Source organism: Choloepus didactylus, chromosome 22, assembly GCF_015220235.1.
Source record: "Choloepus didactylus isolate mChoDid1 chromosome 22, mChoDid1.pri, whole genome shotgun sequence".
Taxonomy (NCBI): domain Eukaryota; kingdom Metazoa; phylum Chordata; class Mammalia; order Pilosa; family Megalonychidae; genus Choloepus; species Choloepus didactylus.
In genome coordinates, this window is record NC_051328.1 from 21730307 (window position 1) to 21756104 (window position 25798).

The 25798-nt window shown below is 37.1% G+C and overlaps 2 protein-coding genes across 2 annotated transcripts in view; both read right to left on the reverse strand.

Annotated features, from left to right (window-relative positions):
* Positions 1-25798, reverse strand: part of TERB1 (telomere repeat binding bouquet formation protein 1) — a 93485-nt gene that overhangs the window by 30317 nt on the left and 37370 nt on the right. Inside the window, exons 8-11 of the mRNA XM_037815596.1 lie at positions 12511-12663; positions 10986-11117; positions 9861-9986; positions 698-855 (exon numbers count right to left, since the gene is read on the reverse strand). Of these exons, the coding sequence (XP_037671524.1) occupies positions 698-855; positions 9861-9986; positions 10986-11117; positions 12511-12663 (569 nt within the window). The remainder of the gene's footprint in view (positions 1-697; positions 856-9860; positions 9987-10985; positions 11118-12510; positions 12664-25798) is intronic.
* LOC119518454 (dnaJ homolog subfamily C member 8-like) lies at positions 22422-23589 on the reverse strand. Its single transcript, XM_037815600.1, has one exon. The coding sequence runs from the start codon at positions 23549-23551 to the stop codon at positions 22790-22792; it is 762 nt and encodes a 253-aa protein (XP_037671528.1). The 5' UTR covers positions 23552-23589; the 3' UTR covers positions 22422-22789.

Here is a 25798-nt window from a genome sequence, read left to right on the forward strand (position 1 = left end):
TGGTTGCACAACTCTGTGAATATACTAAAAATCAATGAATTGTATACTTTAAATGGGTGAAATTGCACGGTATGTGAATTATAACTCACTAAAACTGTTACCAAAAGATTATGTTTGTGTGTGCGAGTATGTATGTGTGTGTCTATATAGCAGGATGTTTACTCTAGAACTGTTTATACTGCTGAGAAATTAAATATAATCTAAGTGTCCATCAATAAAGGACTGGTTAAATCAATTATGACACATCTACAATACAGAATACTATTACAGTCATTTAAAGAATGAAATTAAGAACTATATTAACTTGGAAACAGTGTTTTTGCATGTACATGTCTTTTTAAACAAAACACAAAGCATACATACATAGAAAAAGTATGGAAATACATATATGTAGATAGATAGATAGATAGGTATCGATTAATCATTACTTTTCCATTCTTTCTTGAATTCCTATTATTCAGAAGTTAGATCTCTTGGCTCTACTACTATGTCCCTTATCTTTTCACTTATCATTTTTACCTTTTAAAAATTTTTTTCTTCTATGTTCAAGGAAGATTCCTCAAGGATTACTATTGGAATTTTAAATTTAAAACCATTAAATTTTTAAAATAACTTGGAAAGAAAAAATCTTTACCATCCAACTTCTTCTGTTAATATTTGAAAAAAGTTCTATATTCTTTGAAACAAAGAAGCCAACCTCATCTCCTCTTTCAAGTTGTTTTATTCTGTGTAGAATTTCCCGTGCTTTCTTCCAATACTCTTCAACATTCTTCTCTCTCACAGTTACGTCCTTTAATTGTTCTGCTTCATTTTCATCACAAGAATATTCACCTAGACTTAGAGATAATTTCTCAGCTTTGTAATATGGGAAAAAAAATGATGAGTTTATTCATTACTAGAAATATTTCAATGCTTTAAATAAGGACAACCTCATATCCCACCCTCTCTTCTAACTTTTGCCCATCCAGACTATTTTAACTTTCTAACTGGTACTGAAAATAAGCGGAAAGAGTGCTTGGCAGAGGCCCAGTATCCAAAGAATCATAAATTAGACTTTACCCTTTAGAGTTAAAGGGAAGAAGAAAAAATTGAAAATATAGTATGCCAGGCACAAAAACACCCTCAGGTGTATGGAAACTGGTTTAAAAGTAATTTGTTGGTTTTGTCTTGTTTTGTTTTTTAACAGTTTTTTTAAAGGGGTTCCCTTCTGTAATCTTTTTTTTTTTTTTAATCATCATTTTATTGAGATATATTCACATACCACGCAGTCATACAAAACAAATTGTACTTTCGATTGTTTACAGTACCATTACATAGTTGTACATTCATCACCTAAATCAATCCCTGACACCTTCATTAGCACACACACAAAAATAACAAGAATAATAATTTGAGTGAAAAAGAGCAATTGAAGTAAAAAAGAACACTGGGTACCTTTGTCTGTTTGTTTGCTTCCCCTACTTTTCTACACATCCATCCATAAACTAGACAAAGTGGAGTTTGGTCCTTATGGCATTCCCAATCCCACTGTCACCCCTCATAAGCTACATTTTTATACAACTGTCTTCGAGATTCATGGGTTCTGGGTTGTAGTTTAATAGTTTCAGGTATCCACCACCAGCTACCCCAATTCTTTAGAACCTAAAAAAGGTTGTCTAAAGTGTGCGTAAGAGTGCCCACCAGAGTGATCTCTCGGCTCGTTTTGGAATCTCTCTGCCACTAAAGCTTATTTCATTTCCTTTCACATCCCCCTTTTGGTCAAGAAGATGTTCTCTATCCCACGATGCCGGGTCTACATTCCTCCCCGGGAGTCATATTCCACGTTGCCAGGGAGATTCACTTCCCTGGGTGTCTGATCCCACGTAGGGGGGAGGGCAGTGATTTCACCTTTCAAGTTGGCTTAGCCAGAGAGAGAGGGCCACATCTGAGCAACAAAGAGGCATTCAGGAGGAGACTCTTAGGCACAAATACAGGGAGGCCTAGCCTCTCCTTTGCAGCAACCGTCTTCCCAAGGGTAAAACTTATGGTAGAGGGCTCAACCCATCAAACCACCAGTCCCCTATCTCTGTGGTCATGTTAGCAACCATGGAGGTGGGGTAGGCGAATACCCCTGCATTCTCCACAGGCTCCTCAAGGGGGCACTACATCTTTTTTTTTTTTTCCTTGTTTGTCTTTTTTCTTTTTTTTTTTTTTTTAACTTCCCTTCTTTTTTAAATCAACTGTATGAAAAAAAAAGTTAAAAAGAAAACAAACATACAATAAAAGAACATTTCAAAGAGACCATAACAAGGGAGTAAGAAAAAGACAACTAACCTAACATAACTGCTTAACTTCCAACATGTTCCTACTTTACCCCAAGAAAGTTACATAATATAGCAACATTTCAGTGAACTTGTTCCTACTACATCCATCAGAAATTAACAGACCATAGTCATTTCTGGGCATCCCCAGAACGTTAAATAGCTTATCTGTTCTTCTTGGATTATTGTTCCCCCTTCCTTAATTGCTCTCTACTGCTAGTTCCCCTACATTCTACATTATAAACCATTTGTTTTACATTTTTCAAAGTTCACATTAGTGGTAGCATATAATATTTCTCTTTTTGTGCCTGGCTTATTTCGCTCAGCATTATGTCTTCAAGGTTTATCCATGTTGTCATATGTTTCACGAGATCGTTCCTTCTTACTGCCGCGTAGTATTCCATCGTGTGTATTTACCACATTTTATTTATCCACTCATCTGTTGAAGGACATTTGGGTTGTTTCCATCTCTTGGCAATTGTGAATAATGCTGCTATGAACATTGGCGTGCAGATATCTGTTCGTGTCACTGCTTTCCGATCTTCCGGGTATATACCGAGAAGTGCAATCGCTGGATCGAATGGTAGCTCTATATCTAGTTTTCTAAGGAACTGCCAGACTGACTTCCAGAGTGGCTGAACCATTATACAGTCCCACCAACAATGAATAAGAGTTCCAATTTCTCCACATCCCCTCCAGCATTTGTAGTTTCCTGTTTGTTTAATGGCAGCCATTCTAACCGGTGTTAGATGGTATCTCATTGTGGTCTTAATTTGCATCTCTCTAATAGCTAGTGAAGCTGAACATTTTTTCATGTGTTTCTTGGCCATTTGTATTTCCTCTTCAGAGAACTGTCTTTTCATATCTTTTGCCCATTTTATAATTGGGCTGTCTGTACTATTGTCATTGAGTTGTAGGATTTCTTTGTATATGCAAGATATCAGTCTTTTGTCAGATACATGGTTTCCAAAAATTTTTTCCCATTGAGTTGGCTGCCTCTTTACCTTTTTGAGAAATTCCTTTGAGGTGCAGAAACTTCTAAGCTTGAGGAGTTCCCATTTATCTATTTTCTCTTTTGTTGCTTGTGCTTTGGGTGTAAAGTCTAGGAAGTGGCCTCCTAATACAAGGTCTTGAAGATGTTTTCCTACATTATCTTCTAGGAGTTTTATGGTACTTTCTTTTATATTGAGATCTTTGGTCCATTTTGAGTTAATTTTTGTGTAGGGGGTGAGGTAGGGGTCCTCTTTCATTCTTTTGGATATGGATATCCAACTCTCCCAGCCCCATTTGTTGAAAAGACCATTATGGCTCAGTTCGGTGACTTTGGGGGGCCTTATCAAAGATCAGTCGGCCATAGATCTGAGGGTCTATCTCTGAATTCTCAATTCGATTCCATTGATCTATATGTCTATCTTTGTGCCAGTACCATGCTGTTTTGGCAACTGTGGCTTTATAATAAGCTTCAAAGTCAGGGAGTGTAAGTCCTCCCACTTCGTTTTTCTTTTTTAGAGTGTCTTTAGCAATTCGAGGCATCTTCCCTTTCCAAATAAATTTGATAACTAGCTTTTCCAAGTCTGCAAAGTAGGTTGTTGGAATTTTGATTGGGATTGCATTGAATCTGTAGATGAGTTTGGGTAGAATTGACATCTTAATGACATTTAGCCTTCCTATCCATGAACATGGAATATTTTTCCATCTTTTAAGGTCCCCTTCTATTTCTTTTAGTAGAGTTATGTAGTTTTCTTTGTATAGGTCTTTTACATCTTTGGTTAAGTTGATTCCTAGGTACTTCATTTTTTTAGTTGCTATTGAAAATGGTATCTTTTTCTTGAGTGTCTCTTCAGTTTGTTCATTTCTAGCATATAGAAACATTACTGACTTATGTGCATTAATCTTGTATCCCGCTACTTTGCTAAATTTGTTTATTAGCTCTAGTAGGTGTATCGTTGATTTCTCAGGGTTTTCTAGATATAAGATCATATCATCTGCAAACAATGACAGTTTTACTTCTTCTTTTCCAATTTGGATGCCTTTTATTTCTTTGTCTTGCCGGATTGCCCTGGCTAGCACTTCCAGCACAATGTTGAATAACAGTGGTGACAGCGGGCATCCTTGTCTTGTTCCTGATCTTAGAGGGAAGGCTTTCAGTCTCTCACCATTGAGTACTATGCTGGCTGTGGGTTTTTCATATATGCTCTTTATCATGTTGAGGAAGTTTCCTTCAATTCCTACCTTTTGAAGTGTTTTTATCAAAAAGGGATGTTGGATTTTGTCAAATGCTTTTTCAGCATCTATTGAGATGATCAATTGATTTTTCCCTTTCGAGTTTTTAATGTGTTGTAATACATTGATTGTTTTTCTTATGTTGAACCATCCTTGCATGCCTGGAATGAACCCCACTTGGTCATGGTGTATGATTTTTTTAATGTGTCTTTGGATTCGATTTGCAAGTATTTTGTTGAGGATTTTTGCATCTATATTCATTAGGGAGATTGGCCGGTAGTTTTCCTTTTTTGTAGCATCTTTGCCTGGTTTTGGTATTAGATTGATGTTAGCTTCATAAAATGAGTTAGGTAGTGTTCCATTTTTTTCAATGTTTTGAAAGAGTTTGAGTAAGATTGGTGTCAGTTCTTTCTGGAAAGTTTGGTAGAATTCCCCTGTGAAGCCATCTGGCCCTGGGCATTTATTTGTGGGAAGATTTTTGATGACTGATTGGATCTCTTTGCTTGTGATGGGTTGGTTGAGGTCTTCTATTTCTTCTCTGGTCAGTCTAGGTTGCTCATATGTTTCCAGGAAATTGTCCATTTCTTCTACATTATCCAGTTTGTTGCCATACAGTTGTTCATAATATCCTCTTATAATTTTTTTAATTTCTTCAGGATCTGCAGTTATGTCACCTTTTTCATTCATTATTTTGTTTATATGGGTCTTCTCTCTTTTTGATTTTGTCAGTCTAGCTAGGGGCTTGTCAATCTTGTTGATCTTCTCAAAGAACCAACTTTTGGTGATATTTATCCTTTCTATTGTTTTTTTTGTTCTCTATGTCATTTATTTCTGCTTTAATCCTTGTTATTTCTTTTCTTGTACTTGGTTTAGGATTGGTTTGCTGTTCATTTTCTAGCTTCTTCAGTTGATCCATTAGTTCTTTGATTTTGGCTCTTTCTTCCTTTTTAATATATGCGTTTAGTGCTATAAATTTCCCCCTTAGCACTGCTTTTGCTGCATCCCATAGGTTTTGGTATGTTGTGTTCTCATTTTCATTCGTCTCTATATATTTAGCAATTTCTCTTGCTATTTCTTCTTTAACCCACTGATTGTTTAGGAGTGTGTTGTTTAACCTCCAGGTATTTGTGAATTTTCTAAGTCTCTGATGGTTATTGACTTCTAATTGTATTCCATTGTGGTCAGAGAATGTGCTTTGAATAATTTAAATCTTTTTAAATTTATTGAGGCTTGTTTTATGTCCCAGCATATGATCTATTCTGGAGAAAGTTCCGTGAGCACTAGAAAAGTATGTGTATCCTGGTGATTTGGGATGTAATGTCCTGTAGATGTCTGTTAAATCTAATTCATTTATCAGATTGTTTAGGTTTTCAATTTCCTTATTGGTCTTCTGTCTGGTTGATCTATCTATAGGAGAGAGTGATGTGTTGAAGTCTCCCACAATTATTGTGGAAACATCAATTGCTTCCTTTAGTTTTGCCAATGTTTCTCTCATGTATTTTGTGGCACCTTGATTGGGTGCATAGACATTTACGATTGTTATTTCTTCTTGCTGAATTGCCCCTTTTATTAGTATGTAGTGGCCTTCTTTGTCTCTCAAAACATCCCTGCATTTGAAGTCTATTTTATCTGAGATAAATATTGCTACACCTGCTTTCTTTTGGCTGTAGCTTGCATGAAATATTTTTTTCCATCCTTTCACTTTCAGTTTCTTTGTGTCCCTGTGTCTAAGATGAGTCTCTTGTATGCAACATATTGATCGTTCATTTTTTTTGATCCATTCTGCGAATCTATATCTTTTAATTGGGGAGTTTAATCCATTTACATTCAACGTTAAAACCGTGAAGGCATTTCTTGAATCGGCCATCTTATCCTTTGGATTATGTTTGCCATATTTTTCCCTCTCTCTATTAATATCCTTTATTGTACCCATACCGAATCTCTTTAGTACTGAACCTTTCTCCAGGTCTCTCTGTCCTGTCTTTGTTTCTCTGTCTGTAGGGCTCCTTTTAGTATCTCCAGTAGGGCAGGTCTCTTGTTAGCAAATTCTCTCAGCATTTCTTTGTCTGTGAAAAATTTTAGCTCTCCCTCAAATTTGAAGGAGAGCTTTGCTGGATAAAGTATTCTTGGCTGGAAATTCCTCTCACTCAGAATTTTAAATATATCGTGCCACTGCCTTCTTGCCTCCATGGTGGCTGCTGAGTAGTCACTACTTAGTCTTATGCTGTTTCCTTTGTATGTGGTGAATTGCTTTTCTCTTGCTGCTTTCAGAACTTGCTCCTTCTCTTCTATGTTTGACAGTGTGATCAGTATATGTCTCGGAGTGGGTTTTTTTGGATTTATTCTATTTGGAGTTCGCTGAGCATTTATGATTTGTGTATTTATGTTGTTTAGAAGATTTGGGAAGTTTTCCCCAACAATTTCTTTGAATACTCTTCCTAGACCTTTACCCTTTTCTTCCCCTTCTGGGACACCAATGAGTCTTATATTCGGACGCTTCATATTATCTATCATATCCCTGAGGTCCATTTCGAGTTTTTCAATTTTTTTCCCCATTCTTTCTTTTATGCTTTCATTTTCCATTCTGTCATCTTCCAGGTCACTGATTCGTTGTTCAACTTCCTCTAGTCTTGTACTATGAGTGTCCAGAATCTTTTTAATTTGGTCAACAGTTTCTTTAATTTCCATAAGATCATCCATTTTTTTATTTAGTCTTGCAATGTCTTCTTTATGCTCTTCTAGGGTCTTCTTGATTTCCTTCATATCCCGTACTATGGTCTCATTGTTCATCTTTAGTTCTTTGAGTAGCTGCTCTAGGTGCTGTGTCTCTTCTGGTATTTTGATTTGGGTGCTTGGGCTTGGGTTATCCATATTGTCTGGTTTTTTCATATGCTTTATAATTTTCTGTTGTTTTTGGCCTCGTGGCATTTGCTGAACTTGATAGGGTTCTTTTAGGGTTTGTAGACCAGTTGAAGTCCTTATCTCTAATTTATCAGATCTACAGCTTTGTGTAGTACACTTTCTCTAACTAACCAGCAGGTGGCGTCCACGAGCCACCTGTTCTCCACAAGCCAGATCTCCCCTGCTTAGCCTTTTTGGTGAGTGGGGGAGTGAGTCTTGTGGGGCCCAATTGGTGTACCAAGCTTGCGTGTGTAGTTGGTGTTGCCTGCCCTGTATGTGGGGCGTGTTTCTGGGCAGTCGGGGAGGGGGGGTGGCCCTAACAATCAAATCTCCCTGATGATCCTAGAGTTTTAAAGCTGCTGCAATAGTCTAATCCTTCAGTTCAGTCCTGCCACAGTTTGTCTCTGCCACTGACCCACAAGTCTTTGGTATTGGCGTATGGCTCCTGAGACTTGCAAGTGGGCCCCTCTTCCAGGCTGTGCACCCCGGGTCCTCTGTTGAGGGATGACTGTGCTATGTCACAGGTGAGTGCCGTCCCCCCAGGGCAGTTCTGGGCTGCTGGGCTGTGTTGGGAGGCTCCCAGTCTGCTCAAATGATGGCTGAATGGGGATCTGTTAATTCACACTGCTCCCCCTTCCCAGCTCTGGGACATTCAGCTGAGGTTGCAGGGAAGGCTAATGTCCACGCCCAGTTTTGTGGTGTGTGCCTGTTATTTGAAGCACTTCCGCCACACTGGGTTGTCTGGGGCAGCTCTGGGCTATGGGGCTGGCGATGGGCAGGAGTGTTTCCTGTCCACCAGGATGGTGGCTGTGAGCGGACACCCCCCTTTTCTTGGGAAGTTGTGTTGTTTAGTGAATTTTCTCAGCCACTGGGTTATTGCCTTTTGTCTCAGAGCTCTCTTAGTTCTGCTCTTGACTTGACGTGCCCAAATTTCAATTCTTTGAAGCTTTCTGTATTGAGCTTCTTAGAGTAATTGTTTTAGAAAAAGCAAAAAGGATTCAAAAAAAAAAAAAAAAAAAAACGGCCCTCCTCAGAGATCTAATGGGTTATTGAAATGCTAATAGACAAAGCAACCAGGGCCATTAAGGAAAGGTGCACAGGGCAGAGAGATCAGCTTTGCTTCGGGATTTGCATATGCGCCTCAAGGCCTGATCTCCGCCCTTCCCCTTTCTGTGTTCACCAGAACTCCAAAAATCCTCTGCTTTTATTTTGGAGTTTTTCGTGTTGTTTTTTTTCTATGCCTGTCTCCTCTCTGCTGGGCTGGCTGCTCTCAGAGTCTCTGGTGTCTGGTCTCAGTCTATCTATGGTTGGAGTTTGAATCAGTAGAATGAGTTTCCGATAAGAGCAGCCACTGCAATTCTCCCTTCTCCTTCCCGGAGCTGACAGCCCCTCCTTCCCTGGGACTGAGCCTGGCAGGGAGGGGCGCGGGTCCCCTGGCCGCAAAAACTTACAGATTTCGCTGATCTCAGCAGTTCCACGTTTTCATGAGTGTTGTATGAAGTATGCCCAAAGACAGATTGCTCTGTGGTGTCCAGTCCACGCAGTTCCTGGCTTTTTACCTACTTTCCTGGAGGAGTAACTAAAACATACAGCTCACCAGTCTGCCATCTTGCCCCGCCTCCCCCTTCTGTAATCTTTTAAGTTCTCTTTTCATATGTCGAGTCAGAACAATTTTTCTTCCACAAAGACTAAAATCCTTACTATAGCCAAAACCCTCTGTGCTCTAGTCACACCGGCCATCAGTTTCTTGAATACGCCAAGCACCCTCCAACCACAGGGCCTACATGTTGCTTATGCCAGAGACACTCACCCATAACAAATTGCCTTCCTTTCACCTAATTAACTCTATATATTCAGATCTCAGTGCAAGCATCACTTCTGCCCAAAGCCTTCTCTGCCCTATGTCTAGGTCAGATTTATTTGTTATAGGCTCTCAAAGATCTGTGTTCCATCCTTTTGTATCCCTGTCAACTTACAATAACACATTCAATTTAGAGATTATTCAGTTACTGTCTATTTCTCCAGTTAAATCAAGCTCTATGACTGCACAGTGTTTTGTTTTGTTTTGTTTTGTTTTTGCTCATCACTGCGTCCCCAATGACTAGCACAGTACCTGGCACACACTAGGCACTAAAACATTTTTAAATAAAAAAATGAATGTACTTTATGATTTTAAAATAAATCTCCCTTGTCCCCCAAATTTAAGTCCTACAAACTAACTTTGTCTACACAGCATAAAATAAGTGAATTATTTATACTGCTGCCCTATTCCATATAGGTGTGTATATACAGAAAATATCTCAGCTGTCATATCCAAATTTTATGCTCTTCTTTTCAAATGTAAGAGCCAGGGAACTAAAGGCGCTTGGTTCATTAAAACAGAAATAAATTCCTTTGCATAAAATTTGGTTGGTATTTTCTTAAAGTTAAACTTACTAATTTTTTTGCAGTTGTGAAGCACAAAAGTAGCTGCTCTGTTTAGCTCATCATTTTGAGATTCAGTTAAGGCTTGTATCATAAGAGGAAGCCCACTGTTTTTAAAAAGGTCACACTGATTTTCCTCTGGAAAACATATCAAAGATTAAGTAAGACAATTACTTTATCATAAACTATCTTCATGAAGATACAATTCTTCCTTGTGATAATTATGGACATAGATCAAATTAAAAATAGAGAAAAACATAGTTTCAAAAGTATGTTCAATCTAGGAATTAATCCACTTACACAAACACCCATCTCAAAAGTGATCTCTGAAATACAGTCCCGGAATAGTGTTATACCTTATCAAAATAAACAAATGGCCCCTCATTTGGTTTCAAAAAAGGTGTAGTCAATCCTAAATTACACAGAGGTTAAGAGAAAGAAAGAGAAATACACCAAAGAAGGGAGTGGAAAAAGGAAGGAAGATGAAGTAGGAGAGTAAAGGAGAAGAGTGAAAGGCAGGGATAGGGAAGAGAGAGGCAGCAGAAGATTGAAAAGAGAAAGGGATGGGGGAAGAGGAGAGGAAGAAAGGAAAGAGGAGAGGGTTGGAAAGGAGGAATAGAGTGGATAGAGGGAAAGTGGGAGCAGTGAGGGAGAGTAGTAGGCTGAGGGAGAGAAGGCACAGTGGACAGAGGAAGGGAAATGGAAGGGGGAGGAAAAAGAAGAGAGTGAGATTCTTTCTTCAAAGAAAGAATCTTTGAAGGTTATCAACAAGCATCAGATCTGTGCAGTAAAGAAGAGTGGATTAAAAAATGGAGACAGAAGGAAGGGAGCACAAGGGAGAAACTATTGTGATAATATTGATGAAAGATGCTGAGGGATTGGGGGCCTTAACTGAGAAAGCAGCACTGGAATTGGGCAGAAAAGGATAAGGAAGGGTAAAGAGAAGTAGAACCACAGGTCTTAGTGACTGACTGAATGCAATGGGCAGAGGATAAGGAGTTAAAATGACTGGTTTGGAGGGTGAATGACTGGAGAAAGGCAATACATTTAAGTATTCATATGACTAGGAGGAGAAAAACAAAAGTGTATTTCTATTTCATTGGTTTAATAAGCACACTAAATAAACCCAATACTTACCACAAGCTTCAGTGCAATGTCCAATAGTAAGCATGATACTGAATTTTTCTTCTGAATCCAGACTTTCATGAAGCAATAATGCCAGAAGTTTTGAAACAATGTGATATTTGGATAGTACTATCCCAAAGGTTGCTATCAGTATAAAACAGTAAAAAAAGAAAAAAAAAGGAAATACCAACTTAAAACTTATTACTTACACACATACACAAACACACACACACACACTGTATTTTTCAGACTTGTCCTGGGAGAAAGATATCATATAGACATTCAATCCATATATCATAGAACATCTAATATATGTGTATATATATGTGTGTGTGACTATAAATAAATGTATTGTAATAAGATGGTGGCTTATATAACCCTCATTAATCCCTCTTCCCATACTAAAGATACTTTACTAAAGGAAAATTTTTGAAGACTGGTTTCTTCTTCATTGTTCTGCAAAATGTTGTGAATATGAAGTAATACTAACTTCCCAAAAGTTGAAAATGTTTACAGTTCACACAAATGCAAGATGTTAATAATAGGGTGGTATATGGGGATCCTGTATTTTACGCATGATTATTCTGTAAACCATGCCTTACCTCATTTTTAAAAATGCTTATATTTACCTTACACACTTATTCTTATCTAGACTGGACTGTAAAGACCAACCTACCTAACAAATTCTTGCCTGACACTGAAATACACTACTAAAAGGCCATGGTTCTAAAAATGTTAATGATGCAATGAAGCATACGTGAAGCTACACTGAATATGTGACAAAATTTAAGACGTCTACCATTTTAGGCTATACTTCTCTTCAAGCGGCTTTTAACAGAGCCCATCCAGACTCTACCAACACTAACATCAACAAAAAGGTTGCAGATTACTCAAGGGATTCTCTTTTATTTATTTTTATACCTCACATAGAGCCCAGCATATAGCAGATCCTCAAAAACTGATTTTTCAAAAAATCATCTACTGTTTTAGTTATTTATGAATGTCAACAGAATTTATTTCCAAGATTCACAGAACTATCATTCCTTCATTCACAGACCTATCATTCCTTGATGTTTGTACATGTGAGAAGCAGCCACGATTCAAGTCTGGTTCTAACACTCACCAATTATGATGCATTGGGTAAGTCAGACTTCATACTTATCAGAAAGAGACATATCTTTTTTATATTAAAAAAAACCTATAAATTGGATTTTCCATTCCTTATGTCTCCAAAATGTCCCTTCATTTCTCAATCTAAAACTCTTAATTTAATCCTGCTTTTTAAGTGAAATAAAGGCTTATGAATGATAGAATTTTATCTCGATTCTATCATTTAGACTTAAAGTCAAAAGATCAAGATTTGAATACTTAAGAAAGTTATAACCTCCATGGGCAGATAAAGAGGTGAACTAGATAATTTCTGAAGTTCCCCTCCAACTTGTAAGAAACTGGAAGTCCAATCCACCATTTCAACATCCACCATGCTGAATTCAAACAAAGTGCAACTGTAGAAAAATCACTAAGCGTTTTCACTCACGATTATCAGCAATACATGCATCCATTGTCTTTGTCACCACCACTGCAAGCTTAGCACTGGAAAGAGTCTTGTGTGAATCAGATTCCAATTTCACAAGAACTTGAGACAATACATCCAGTCCACCCACAGATATAAAGTATTTCTGAACATGTGCTTAAGGAATAAAATAGCAAACTATTACTACTTCATATCAACAAAACAACTGTATGGTTTCATTCAGTTAATTTGCACTAAATATAACTTAACTTTTTCAAATACTTACTAAAAGTCCCAAAATTAAAGAATTAAATATCACATCTTTAGTTGTGTATATATGATCATAAAATAGATTACTTATTTAAGAATCTCTCTTCAACCAAGTACAACTACGTGAATAGTACAGAACTCTCTCTTTCTTGTGCGTTAGAAATCTTTCTGCTGTTTCATTGAGTTAGAACTGTTTTATTTTTCCAAGAATGGCATTTTTAAACTCAAATCCTACAATAGAGTTACAATGAATAGATTCCCTGATTTAGCTTGGTATTACAATTTGCAAGTTGTCTATTTTCTGAATTCCAACATAACTCCTCCAATTGCTTGAATGTACAAAGCATAAAGAATTTAACTGTTGCAAAGAACACGTATTTCATCCACCTTATTTAAGCCTAATTCTTTTACTTCTTGAAGCATAAAATTTTAATGTATCATTGATAGTCATAAGAACTACTGCAAGAAAATATCTGATGACAGACATATTTTTTTTAAGTCTGGAGTCTTTTGTTCCCCTGCTGAAAATGATTCTGATGGGAAAGTATACCAAGGTCTATGGATTCAATGATTTCCACAGTCCTTATCCCAATAACAGGCATATAAGTGGATTAAGAGCTAGTGATTATAATTCTGCCACAAACCTTCCCAGTCTACCTTAGTTCCATAAATTAGACCAAAGATGACCCAAAGACAAACTGACTTTTTTGTGCTGTTCAACAAAACACGGAGATATTACTGTAAGAAAAATATTTCCAGGAATTTTCTACATCTGGGAAAGGAAATATTATTTAAGGGCAAGTAAACATTTTCAATATTATGTAGACTCCAAAACAGGTTTCTCTAATAGAAAGCATTTTCTTTTAAAAAATTCTTCAAAAATGGAAATACTATAAATGCTTAGATGACAAAGGCACTGTATTACCAAAAATATTTCTTCCCCAACATCTTTTTTTTCCATAAACTTCTAATTTTGAAATAATTTCAAACTTTCAGGACAGTTGCAAAAATAATACAAAATCCATACAGAGACTCAACATACCCTCCCAGATACCCAGATCCACCAATTTTAACATTTTACATCTTGCCACATTAGCTGTATCATTAATTCTATCCATTTATCAATACATCTATCCATCTGCTCATTTTCTAAACATTTGAGAGTAAGTTATATATATCATGTTCCCTGAACACTTAACACTTCCATGTTCATTTTCTAAGAACAAGGATATTACTTAAATAACCACCTTAAGTATGGTTGCCAAGTTCAAGAAAGTTAACACTGTTACAAAGCTTATAGTCTATACTCCAATTTTTCATCTGTCCCAATAATATTTTTTGAGCCTTTTCTGCTCCATTATTAGATCCAGTCCAGGATCATGTCTTGCATTTAATTGTCATTGTCTCTCTAGTTGCTCTTTTATTTTTAATTCTGGAAACATATACAACATAAATTTTCCCATCTCAACCACTCCAAGCATACCATTCAATGAGTTTAATCACATTCTCAATGTTGCTCTGCCCTGAGCACCATCCATTACCAGAACTTTCCCATCACCCCAAACAGAAACCCTACACTTATTATGCATTAACTCTTCATTCCCACCCACACCCCCACTCTAGTAACCTGTACTCTACTTTTTGTCTCTGTGAGTTTACATATTCTAGCTATTTCATATAATTAGAATCATACAGTGCCTGTTCCTTTGTGTCTAACTTATTTCATTCAACATGATGTCTTCAAGGCTTATGCATGTAGTGACATGTATCAGAACTTGCTTTACAAGGCTGAGAAATATTCTCTCTCCCTCTCTCTCTCTCTCTATACACACACACACACACACACACACACACACACACATCCCACATTTTATTTATCCTTTCATTCACTGATGGACCTTGGGCTTGGCTATTGTTAATAATGTAGAACACTGGTATACAACTATCTGAGTCCTTACTTTCGATTCTTTTGGGTATATTCCTAGAAGTGGGATTGCTGGATCATATAGCAGTTCTATGTTTAACTTTTTGAGGAACAGCCAAACTATTTTCCACAGTGTCTGTATCATTTTATATTCCTATCAACAATGTACAAGGTTTCCTATTTCTCTGCATCCTCACCAACACTCATTATTTGCCATTTAAAAAAAACAAAACAATAGCCATTCTAGTGGTGTGAGGTGGTATTTCATTGTGGTTTCAATCTGCATTTCCCTAATGGCTAATGATATTGAGCATCTTTTCATATGCTTATTGGACATTTGTACATCTTTTTTAGAGAAATGGCTATTCAAGTCCTTTACCCATTTTTAAATTGGGTAGTTTGTCTTTTTGCTGTTGAGTTGTAGGTGTTCTTTATCTATTCTGGATACAAAACCCTGTCAAATACACGGTTTCCAAATATTTTTCTCTCATTCTGTTGGGTTGTCTTTTTTTTTTTTTTTTAATTAAATTCAGTTTTATTGAAATACATTCACACACCATACAATCATCCACGGTATATGATCCACTGTCCACAGTATGATAACATAGTTATGCGTTCATCACCACAATCTATCTCTGAACATTTTCCTTACATCGGAAAGAACCAGAACAAGAATAAAAAATAAAAGTGAAAAAAGAACACCCAAATCATCCCCCCATCCCACCTCATTTGTCCTTTAGTTTTTTTTTTTAATGCATAATATGACCTGTATTATTATTATTTTTTTTCATTGCATTAACTTATTTTTTTTTCCATTTTTATTGAGATTGTTCAGATACTATACAATTATCCAAAGATCCAAAGTGTACAATCACTTGCCCCTGGGTACCGTCATACAGCTGTGCATCCATCACACTTAATTTTTGTTCAATTTTTAGAAACTTTTCATTACTCCAGACAAGAAATAAAGTGAAAGATGAAAAAAGAAAAAAAGAAAAGGAAACTCTAAACCTCCCCTATCCCTAACCAACCCCCCTCAATTGTTGACTCCTAGTATTGATATAGTACATTTGTTACTGTTTATGAAAAAAATGTTGAAATACTACTAACTGTAGTATATAGTTTGTAATAGGTATATAGTTCTTCCCTATATGCCCCTCTATTATTAACTTCTAATTGTATTGTCATACATTTGTTCTGGTTCATGAAGTGATTTCTAGTATTTGTACAGATGATCATGGACATTGCCCACCATAGGATTCAGTTTTATACATTCCCATCTTTTGACCTCCAACTTTCCTTCTGGTGACATATACGACTCTGAGCTTCCCCTTTCCACCTCATTCACACACCATTCGGCGCTGTTAGTTATTCTCACATCTTGCTACCAACACCCCTGTTCATTTCCAAACATTTAAGTTCATCCTAATTGAACATTCTGCTCATACTAAGCAAGAGCATCTACATTTCTTCCACAAGGCAGGAGGGAGAGTCAAAGAAGGTAGAGAGGCAAAAGAAAGAGGAAACAAAAAAAATGGCAGCTAGGAAGCAGCAAAAGAAAAAATAACCTTAAATCAAAGTAGAATAAAGAATCAGACAATACCACCAATGTCAAGTGTCTAACATGCCTCCCCTATCCCCCCCCTTATCTGCATTCACCTTGGTATATCACCTTTGTTACATTAAAGGAAGCATAATACAATGATTCTATTAGTTACAGTCTCTAGTTTATGCTGATTGCATCCCTCCCCCAATGCCTCCCCATTTTTAACACCTTGCAAGGTTGACATTTGCTTGTTCTCCCTCGTAAAAGAACATATTTGTACATTTTATCACAATTGTTGAATACTCTAGATTTCACCAAGTTACACAGTCCCAGTCGTTATCTTTCCTCCTTTCTTGTGGTGTCTCACATGCTCCCCATCTTTCTCTCTCAACCATATTCATAGTTACCTTTGTTCAGTGTACTTACATTGTTGTGCTACCATCTCCCAAAATTGTGTTCCAAACCACACACTCCTGTCTTCTATCACCCTGTAGTGCTCCCTTTAGTATTTCCTGTAGGGCAGGTGTCTTGTTCACAAAGTCTCTCATTGTCTGTTTGTCAGAAAATATTTTGAGCTCTCCCTCATATTTGAAGGACAGCTTTGCTGGATACAGGATTCTTGGTTGGCGGTTTTTCTCTTTCAGTATCTTAAATATATCACACCACTTCCTTCTTGCCTCCATGGTTTCTACTGAGAGATCCGCACATAGTCTTATTAAGCTTCCTTTGTATGTAATGGATCGCTTTTCTCTTGCTGCTTTCAGGATTCTCTCTTTGTCTTTGACATTTGATAATATGATTATTAAGTGTCTTGGCGTAGGCCTATTCATATCTCTTCTGTTTGGAGTACGCTGCGCTTCTTGGATCTGTAATTTTATGTCTTTCATAAGGGATGGGAAATTTTCATTAATTATTTCCTCTATTATTGCTTCTGCCCCCTTTCCCTTCTCTTCTTCTTCTGGGACACCAATGATACGTACATTATTGTACTTTGTTTCATCCTTGAGCTCCCGGAGACGTTGCTCATATTTTTTCATTCTTTTCTCCATCTGCTCCTTTGCGTGTAGGCTTTCAGGTGTTTTGTTCTCCAGTTCCTGAGTGTTTTCTTCTGCCTCTTGAGATCTGCTGTTGTATGTTTCCATTGTGTCTTTCATCTCTTGTGTTGTGCCTTTCATTTCCATAGATTCTACTAGTAGGTTTTCTGAACTTTTGATTTCTGCTGTATACATGTCCAGTTCTTCCTTTACAGCCTCTATCTCTTTTGCAATATCTTCTCTAAACTTTTTGAATTGATTTAGCATTAGTTGTTTAAATTCCTGTATCTCAGTTGAAGTGTACGTTTGTTCCTTTGACTGGGCCATAACTTTGTTTTTCTTAGTGTAGGTTGTAATTTTCTGTTGTCTAGGCATGGTTTCCTTGGTTATCCAAATCAGGTTTTCTCAGACCAGAACAGGCTCAGGTCCCAGAGGGAAGAAATATTCAGTATCTGGTTTCCCTGCAGGTGTGTCTTAGAAAATTGCTCCACCCTTTGATGCCTCGGGTCACTGTGCTTTTCTGCCCAGCAGGTGACACCTGTTAGCCTATAATTCTTGACTGGTGTGAGGAGGTGTGGCCGTGTTCCCCCAGGCTCTGGGGTCTGGTTCTGAATGGAAAGGGCCCCACCCCTTTCCTCCTAGAGAAGACAGACCCCCAGGTGGAGGTCATTAGCATTTCAATGGTCTCACTCTCTGCTTGTGGTATCTCCACCCTTCCCAGAGTCACAGCCCTGGAAACTGAATATGACTGGGGCTTTCTCCACTGAGCCAAAAAAGAAACAGATAGTCCCCTTCAGACCCAGTCCGAGGCAAACCTCCGGCTCTCCCAGGTCAGTCGTCACCCAAAGCCTCTGTCTGTTTTTTGGGGCTGTGTACCTGTAGTGAGCAGTTCACACTCGCTACTTAAAACCCCAGTTGGAGCTCAGCTGAGCTGTATTCGCTTGCTGGGAGAGAGCTTCTCTGTGGCACCACGCGGCTCCGCAGCTTGGGCTATGGGGGAGGGGGTCTCCGACCTGGTTCCGCAGGTTTTACTTACAGATTTTATGCTGTGTTCTTGGGCATTCCTCCCAATTCGGGTTGGTGTATGATGAGTGGATGGTCTCGTTTGTCCCCCCGCAGTTATTCTGGATTATTTACTAGTTGTTTCTGGTTTTCTGTAGTTGTTCCAGGGGGACTACTTAGCTTCCACTCCTCTCTATGCCGCCATCTTGCCCCGATCTCTGTCCTTTAGTTTTTATCCCCATTTTTCTACTCATCCATACACTAGATAAAGGGGGTGTGATCCACAAGGTCTTCACAATCACACTGTCACCCCTTGTAATTGTACATTATTATATAATTGTCTTCAGGAGTCCACACTGCTGGGTTGGAGTTTGGTAGTTTCAGGTATTTACTTCTAGTTATTCCAATACATTAAAACCTAAGAGATGTTATCTATATAGTGCATAAAAATGTCCACCAGAGTGACCTCTAGACTCCATTTGAAATCTCTCAGCCACTGAAACTATTTCGTCTCATTTTGCATCCCCTTTTTGGTCAAGAAGATACTCTCAGTCCCACGATGCCAGGTCCACATTCATCCCCGGGAGTCATATTCTGCATTGCCAGGGAGATTTACACCCCTAGGAGTCGGGTCCCACGTAGGGGGGAGGGCAGCGAGTTTACCTGTCAAGATGGCTCAGTTAGAGAGAGAGAGGGCCACATCTGAGCAACAAAGAGGTACTCGGGGAGACGGTTAGGCACCATTACATGCAAGTTTAGACTCTCCTTTGCGGTAATGAGCTTCATAAGGGCAAGTTGTTGGATTGTCTTTTCACTTTCTTGGTAATGTCGTAGATAAAGTTTTACATTTTAATACTGTCCAATTTATTGATTTTTTTTCTTTTGTTGCTTGTGCTTTTGGTGTAAAGTCTAAGAATCCATTGCCTAATACAAGAACTGAAGATATTTCCCTATGTTTCCTTCTAAGAGTATTAGTTTTACCACAACAATTTTTAATTATATCTTTTTTTTCAGTATTACAAATTTTTATTTAGAAACTTTGAGCTAATAGCACACAAAGGCAATATGAAAAGTATAGATGTCAATTTACTGATTACTGTAAGGATAAATTTAGCTGTTTCTAGACATGATGCATTTATATTTGATTAAACATGAAGCTTCTCTAGATTGTTTTAGGTGAAGGCAGTCCCAAGTTTTGACTACACAAACTGAATCTGTATATTTATGATTGTTCTTGACCTTTCAAATTTTTTGTCAAAATATTACTAACTCTCCTGCTATTTATCAATGTAAAAAAATAGTAAAATACTTATTTAGTACACTGAATTTAAAACATTAGAAACATTGAGAATTAAAATTTGTAAAAAAATTTATCAAGAGTAATTTGAACAGTGCTTGCCTTCTTCACGTCATGTAACTTACAATATGGAGCTATCATCTTTTTGATGACATGGCAAAATTGTCATACTCCTTTCTAAGTTTGGATCAGCTTCCAAAATTTTATCCTTTCCACTTTCAATGTCATGAATTATCTCCAAGAGTTTCTGTAATGTGAAGTTTCTTGCCAGAATCACTCCCTCTGAGACATCTTCGTCCTTTTAGTCACAACCACTTTCCTTACTTATACCTGTAAGTCACCATCATTAAATTCCTCTAGCTACATAAATGTCTCTTGAACAGCAGCAGTGTCAACATTCCCATGGCCAGCTATATCTTCTATAATTCCATTTCCATTCCATTCGAATACTGCAAATGTTTTTGCACACTACTGTGCAAAGCAAGAACTGCCTGTAATTCTTGGAATCTGGGGGCAAATTTCACAACAGCATCCTGATCTGAGCTAACAGCTTCACCAGATAGCTTAACATTAATCAATCCATGCTGACTTCTGAAACAATGAAATCAGCCTTTACTGGCAGTAAAATTGTTCTTTTTCAGTCTCCTTGTAATTAACCGTTTTCTTTCAACAAAGCAACTAACTTCAACGCTTGGGCCTGAATGTCAGTCAAACTGATGGGGATTTATTTTTTACTACACTCTTCTATTCAAAGACGAAGTAAATGCTCTATTTCAATCACGAGAGGCTTCCTGTTCCTAGTACAATTTATGCTAAAAGATTTTAAAGCTACTTTACCTTGCTTTTTATATTCATTGGACTTTTTCAACATGGTTCATACTGTGACTTCATGCAGGCCTAAGTTCTTCCTGTCTTGGCTTTGCTGTCACCATTTTCAAATCTTCTAATCACACCCAATTTCACCTCCAGCATTACCACTTTGCATTTCTTCACTGCCCCATCAGCTTTGTAGACCAATTCTCTCTATCATCCATTTTTGTAAAATGCCACATGGGTTTAATCACTGGGAGACAAGGAGGCCACATGACTACACAGTATTGTTTGTATATGAACTGGGTAACAGATGCTCAGTGACCAAGCACCAGCAGACCTTGAAGGAATTAATGTGATTTGTCATCAATCACGATGCACATTTGTTGTTTGCATAATAATTTACAGACAAAAGGCTACCAGCAAAGTTTGTACCTCATGCTACTCATAGCACTGTGGTAACTGAAATTTTAACTTGAGTTTTTAGCAGATTGTTGTTATTTAACTTAACTGTGGTAACTGCTATTCATGCATATTGGAACCGTGCAAAACAAGGGCTACCTGTATCTTATTACATAAATCTTCAAATTCTTGGTCAGATAAATCTGACAAATGCTGTTTTCTAAGAAAAACACCCTTCAATTTTATTTCTCCACTGTATATTTCAAGTAATTATCTTCCAGACCCAGGTATCTTTTCCAACATCTCCAAGAATAAAAGTCCTTGATATGAATCTTTTTGACTGGAATCTGGACAGAGGGAACAAAAATACTGCTTAGCCCCTTTGAATTCCACTGCAGCAAGGTGTCTTGCAGAAAAGGTTTCATTGAATTAAGAGTTGACATATCCTCATATATTTTCAAACTCCTCTGAGGTCACATACCTATGGCAACCTTACCAAAAGTTCCTCCGTTATCTTTGCATCAGGGAACAAGAAACCGGCATGCCCCAGGATTCACCTCAATTTATGTACTGACTCTCTGCTTCACATTCTTAGCTTTGGCCTCAAAACCGGGCTGATGGCACCAGATTAAGCCAGAGCAGGTAAAATCAGGAGAAAGATGAGCTCGTTAAAACAAAACTGACCCACCACCATCAAACAATGCGAGAAGAGCGGCCAAATCTAATTATATCTTAAGTACAAAAATTCAGGCTTATATGCAGAAGAACATCCTAGTTCATACTTGTTGATTGAGTACCAATTATTTCAGACTTCCTCTAATCAATATTTCATTCTAGTTTGCTGAGGGTAATGAGGTCCTATAACCATCATTCATTCAAGTGGGCTTTTAGAGAAAGAAGAAATGTCAAAGGAATCATAGAAATGGATTCCAATTTGGGGAATTTTGGCTTGTGTGTGAAACATGACTATTTGTTTTAAACACCTGAATGTAAATATACCCCAGTAATGTCTGAAAGTTCTAGTTGTTCCATATCCTCATTTATATTTAGTATTATCAGTCTCTTTACTTTTGGCTAAGCTAGTAGATGTCTAGTGGTATCTTATTGGGGTTTTAGTTTGGATTTCCAAGATGACTAACAATGTTGAACATCTTTTCATGTGCTTATTTAATATTCATATCTTCTTTGGTGAAAATCTGTTCAAATCTTTTGCCCATTTTTAAGCAGATGGCCTGTTGTCTTTATTACCGATTTGTAACAGTTCTTCATATATCCTGGGTACAAGCTCTTTATCAGATGTATGTTTCACAATTACTTTCTTCAGTCTGTGGCTTGCCTTTTCATATTCTTAGCAGCATGTTTCAAGTCATTTCAATGAAGTCCAATTTATCATTTTTTTATTTAGTGGTTCATGCTTTTTGTGTCCAAAGAAATATGTGTCTGTCTCAGGCTGAAAAGATTATTTTCCTATGTTTTCCCTAGAAGTTTTATAGTTTTAGCTCTTTCGTCTATAGATCATTTCAAGTTAATTTTTGTATACTGTGTAAGGTAAGAGTTGAGATTCGTTTTTGCATATGGATTTCCACTTTTTCCACACCATCCATTAAAGAGACTATCTTTTTCTTTTTTTTTTTTTTTTTCTTTTTTTTTTTTTTAAGCAACATATTTAATTAGATGATTTCCACAAAGTATACACGAAGTTTCTAACCATCACAATTCAGTGAAGTACAAAACATTAAGTTATTGGCTGTGGGAAGAGAAGGCAGCACCAACAGTGGCACCTTCCAGTCCTGGTTGCTATGAGGGTAGGGAGTGGGGAAAGGTCTTTTTTTAAACTGAGCCCCTCATTCAATGTACAAAAGAATTACTCTGATCGATATTAAATTGTATTGAAAACAAAATGGACTAAAAAGCAAATACTACTCTATGTTGGGGTAGAGGTGGGAGGAAAGAATGAGTCCTTCAAAGCAGGAGAGGAGGCAGTTGGGGGAAGGGTCTGTGCTTGTGACCCTAGGTGGTCACTCACGCTGCTCCATTTTTACTTTTGGTGGTCTCAGGAAGGTCCGATTTTTCTTCTCTTTCTTCCCCTTTGTGTTTGCTTGGAAGTTTCGCCAGCTGTCCACACGACCATCTCGACTTTCCTCGAAGTTTTTCTGCCACTCCCTTTCTCGTTTGGCTTTTTCTTGAGCTTCAATCTCTTCTTCTCTTTGTCGCTTCCTTTCATGCATCTCTTTGGCTTCTCTCTCTTTCCTTTTAATTTCCAGTTCAGCAAAAAGTTTCATGGTCTGTTTGTATACTGCCTGTTTGAACAGCTCAGGATCATCCTCCTCCACATTTGTAGGTTTTCCTTCCTTCTTTAATTGCTTTTTCCGCTGTTTCACAGTGTGCTCCACGTATTCTTTTCCTGCCTGAATTACATCCAGGGCCCTCTTCTTTTGTTCCTGATCCAGTAGCAACTTGTAAGCTTTGTCCACAGCTTCAAAAGCCTTTTGTGCTCTGTCAGCATCATCTTGATTTTTGTCAGGATGCACCAATATGGATAACTGCCGAAACCTCTTTTTTATTTCCTCGTCTGTCACTTCAGGATCTATTTGAAGAACCTCAAATGGATTCAAATTGAAGTAGGAGGAACCAGGACGGGTCAATCTTTCAATCTGATTTTTGGATGTTAGAACCGAATCCCTCTTCTCTATTTGTTTCACCTCACTGTAAAAGGTCATAAACGCTTCTTCTGTGCCGCCTCCACCTCCCGAAGCCCCGCTCTCCCCTGAAGCCGCCATTTCCAAGAGACTATCTTTTTCCCCTTGGAATTATGTTGACACCTTTGTAGAAAATCTACTGGCCATATGTGTAATGGTTCAATTTCCAGGCTCTCTATTTTGTTCCATTGATCTCTATGTCTATACTTACACCAAAGTCACACATCCTTGATTACTGTATGGTAAATACTGAAATCAGGTAATGTAAATGCTACAATTTTGTCCTTTTTCAAAACAGTTTTTGTTATCCTAAGTCTTTTGCATTTCCATGTAAATGTTTTGAATCAGCTTGTCAATTGCTACAGAATATCCTGCTGAGATTTTGATTTGGAATGCCATGAATCCAGAAAAGAAGTGACACTCTAACACACTGAGTCTTACGTTAGTATGTTGTATCTCCTCATTAATTTAGTTCTTCTTTAATTTATGTCAGTAATGTTTTATAATTTTCAGTATATAGGTATTGCAAATATATCATTAAATTTATCCCTATTTATTTTTAATATTGTAAATGATAAAGTTTCTTTCAATTTCCAATTGTTGTTAGTACATTCAAGTGATTTTTGTATGTTGACCTTGTCCTTTTCCTAAAGTCACTTATTAGTTTCAGTACTTGTTTGTAGATTCTTTTTTCTACATAGACAATCATGTCATCTATGAATAAATACCATTTTTTCTTCTTCTGTTTCAATCTCTATGCCTTTTATTTCATTTTCTTGCTTTATTACACTGGCTAGGTCATTCAGTAAAATGTTAGATAGAAGTAGTGAGGGTGGATTCCTTGTGTTTTTCAAGCATTAATTCTTTCACCATTAAGCTGTAGTATTTTATAGAGGCCCTTTATCACTTGAGAAAGGTCTTTTCTATTTCTAGTTTACCAAGAGTTTTTGTCACAAACACATGCTGAATTTTGTCAAATGCTTTTTCTATATCTATGGATATACTCATATGGGTTTTTTTAATCTATGAATACAGTGCATTTTCTAATATTAAACCAATCTTGCATTCCTGGGATAAATGTCACTTGGTCATAATGTATTATCCTCTCTATATATGGCTAGATTTGATTTATTAATATTTACTCAGGATTTCAGCCTCTGTGTTTATAAGGGATATAAGTCGGCAATTTACTTGTAAAGCCTTTTCCAGGTTTTGGTTTGAGGTAATGCTGTCCTCATAAAATGTGTTGAGAAGTGTTCCCACTACTTATATTTTCTTGAATAATTTATGGAGAATTAGTATTTTTTTCCCTTCAATGTTTGGTAGAATTCACCAGTGAAGTTACTAGGGACTGGAATTCCCTCTGTGTTAAGGTTTTAAAGAACAAATTCAATGTATTTAATAGCTATAGGGATAGTCTATTTGCATATTTCTTCTTGAGTGACCTTTGGTAGTTTGTGAATTTCAAAGAACTTGTCCAATTCATCTAAGTTGTCAAATTTAGTGGCACGGAGTTGTTTCTATTATTTTTTTTATCTTTTCAAAGTCTATTGAGATCTATTATGATGTTACCCCTCATTTTTGATATTGGCAACTTGGGCCTTCTCTCTTCACTTCTTGATTAGTCTGGCTAAAGGATCAATTTTACCAATCTTTTCAAAGAGTAAGCTTTTGGTTTCATCAATTTTTCTCTATTGCTCTTTTTTTACTTCATTGATTTCTGATTTTTATTATTTCCTTCTTTATGCTTACTTTGAGTTTAATTTGTCTTCGTCTTCTGGTTTCTTAAGAAGAAGCTAATATACTTGATTTAAAACTTTGCTTCTTTCTTATTAAGGCTCGATGCTATAAATTTCCCTCTAAACACTGCTTTTGCAGCATCCTACAGATCTTATGCTGTGTTTTCATTATCATTCACATTTTCTAATTTTCTGGTATTTATTCTTTGACACATGGTGGGTTTTGTTTTATTTTCTTTTGTTTTTAGTACTTAGTTGTTTTATTCCCAGATATTTGGGGCTTTTCTAAATGTTTTATTTTTATTTATTTCTAATTTAATTCCATTATGGTCAGAGAACCTACTCTGTGGGTGTTTAGTTTTGCTATCTAGTTTCTGTTTTGTGAGGTTATCTGGAGAGATTAAAAAACTATGCTGCCACCACCATCTTCCCAATATCCTTCTAGTAGTATTGTTTTTTTTAAATTTTCCTATCTGTAACAGCGTAAATGCATCCAAAATGACCCAAATTACTAGAAGTAAATTAATTCATTAATTCACTGTTTCTATTATGCTTTGAAATATATTTTCAAAAGCATAATCTAGAAAAT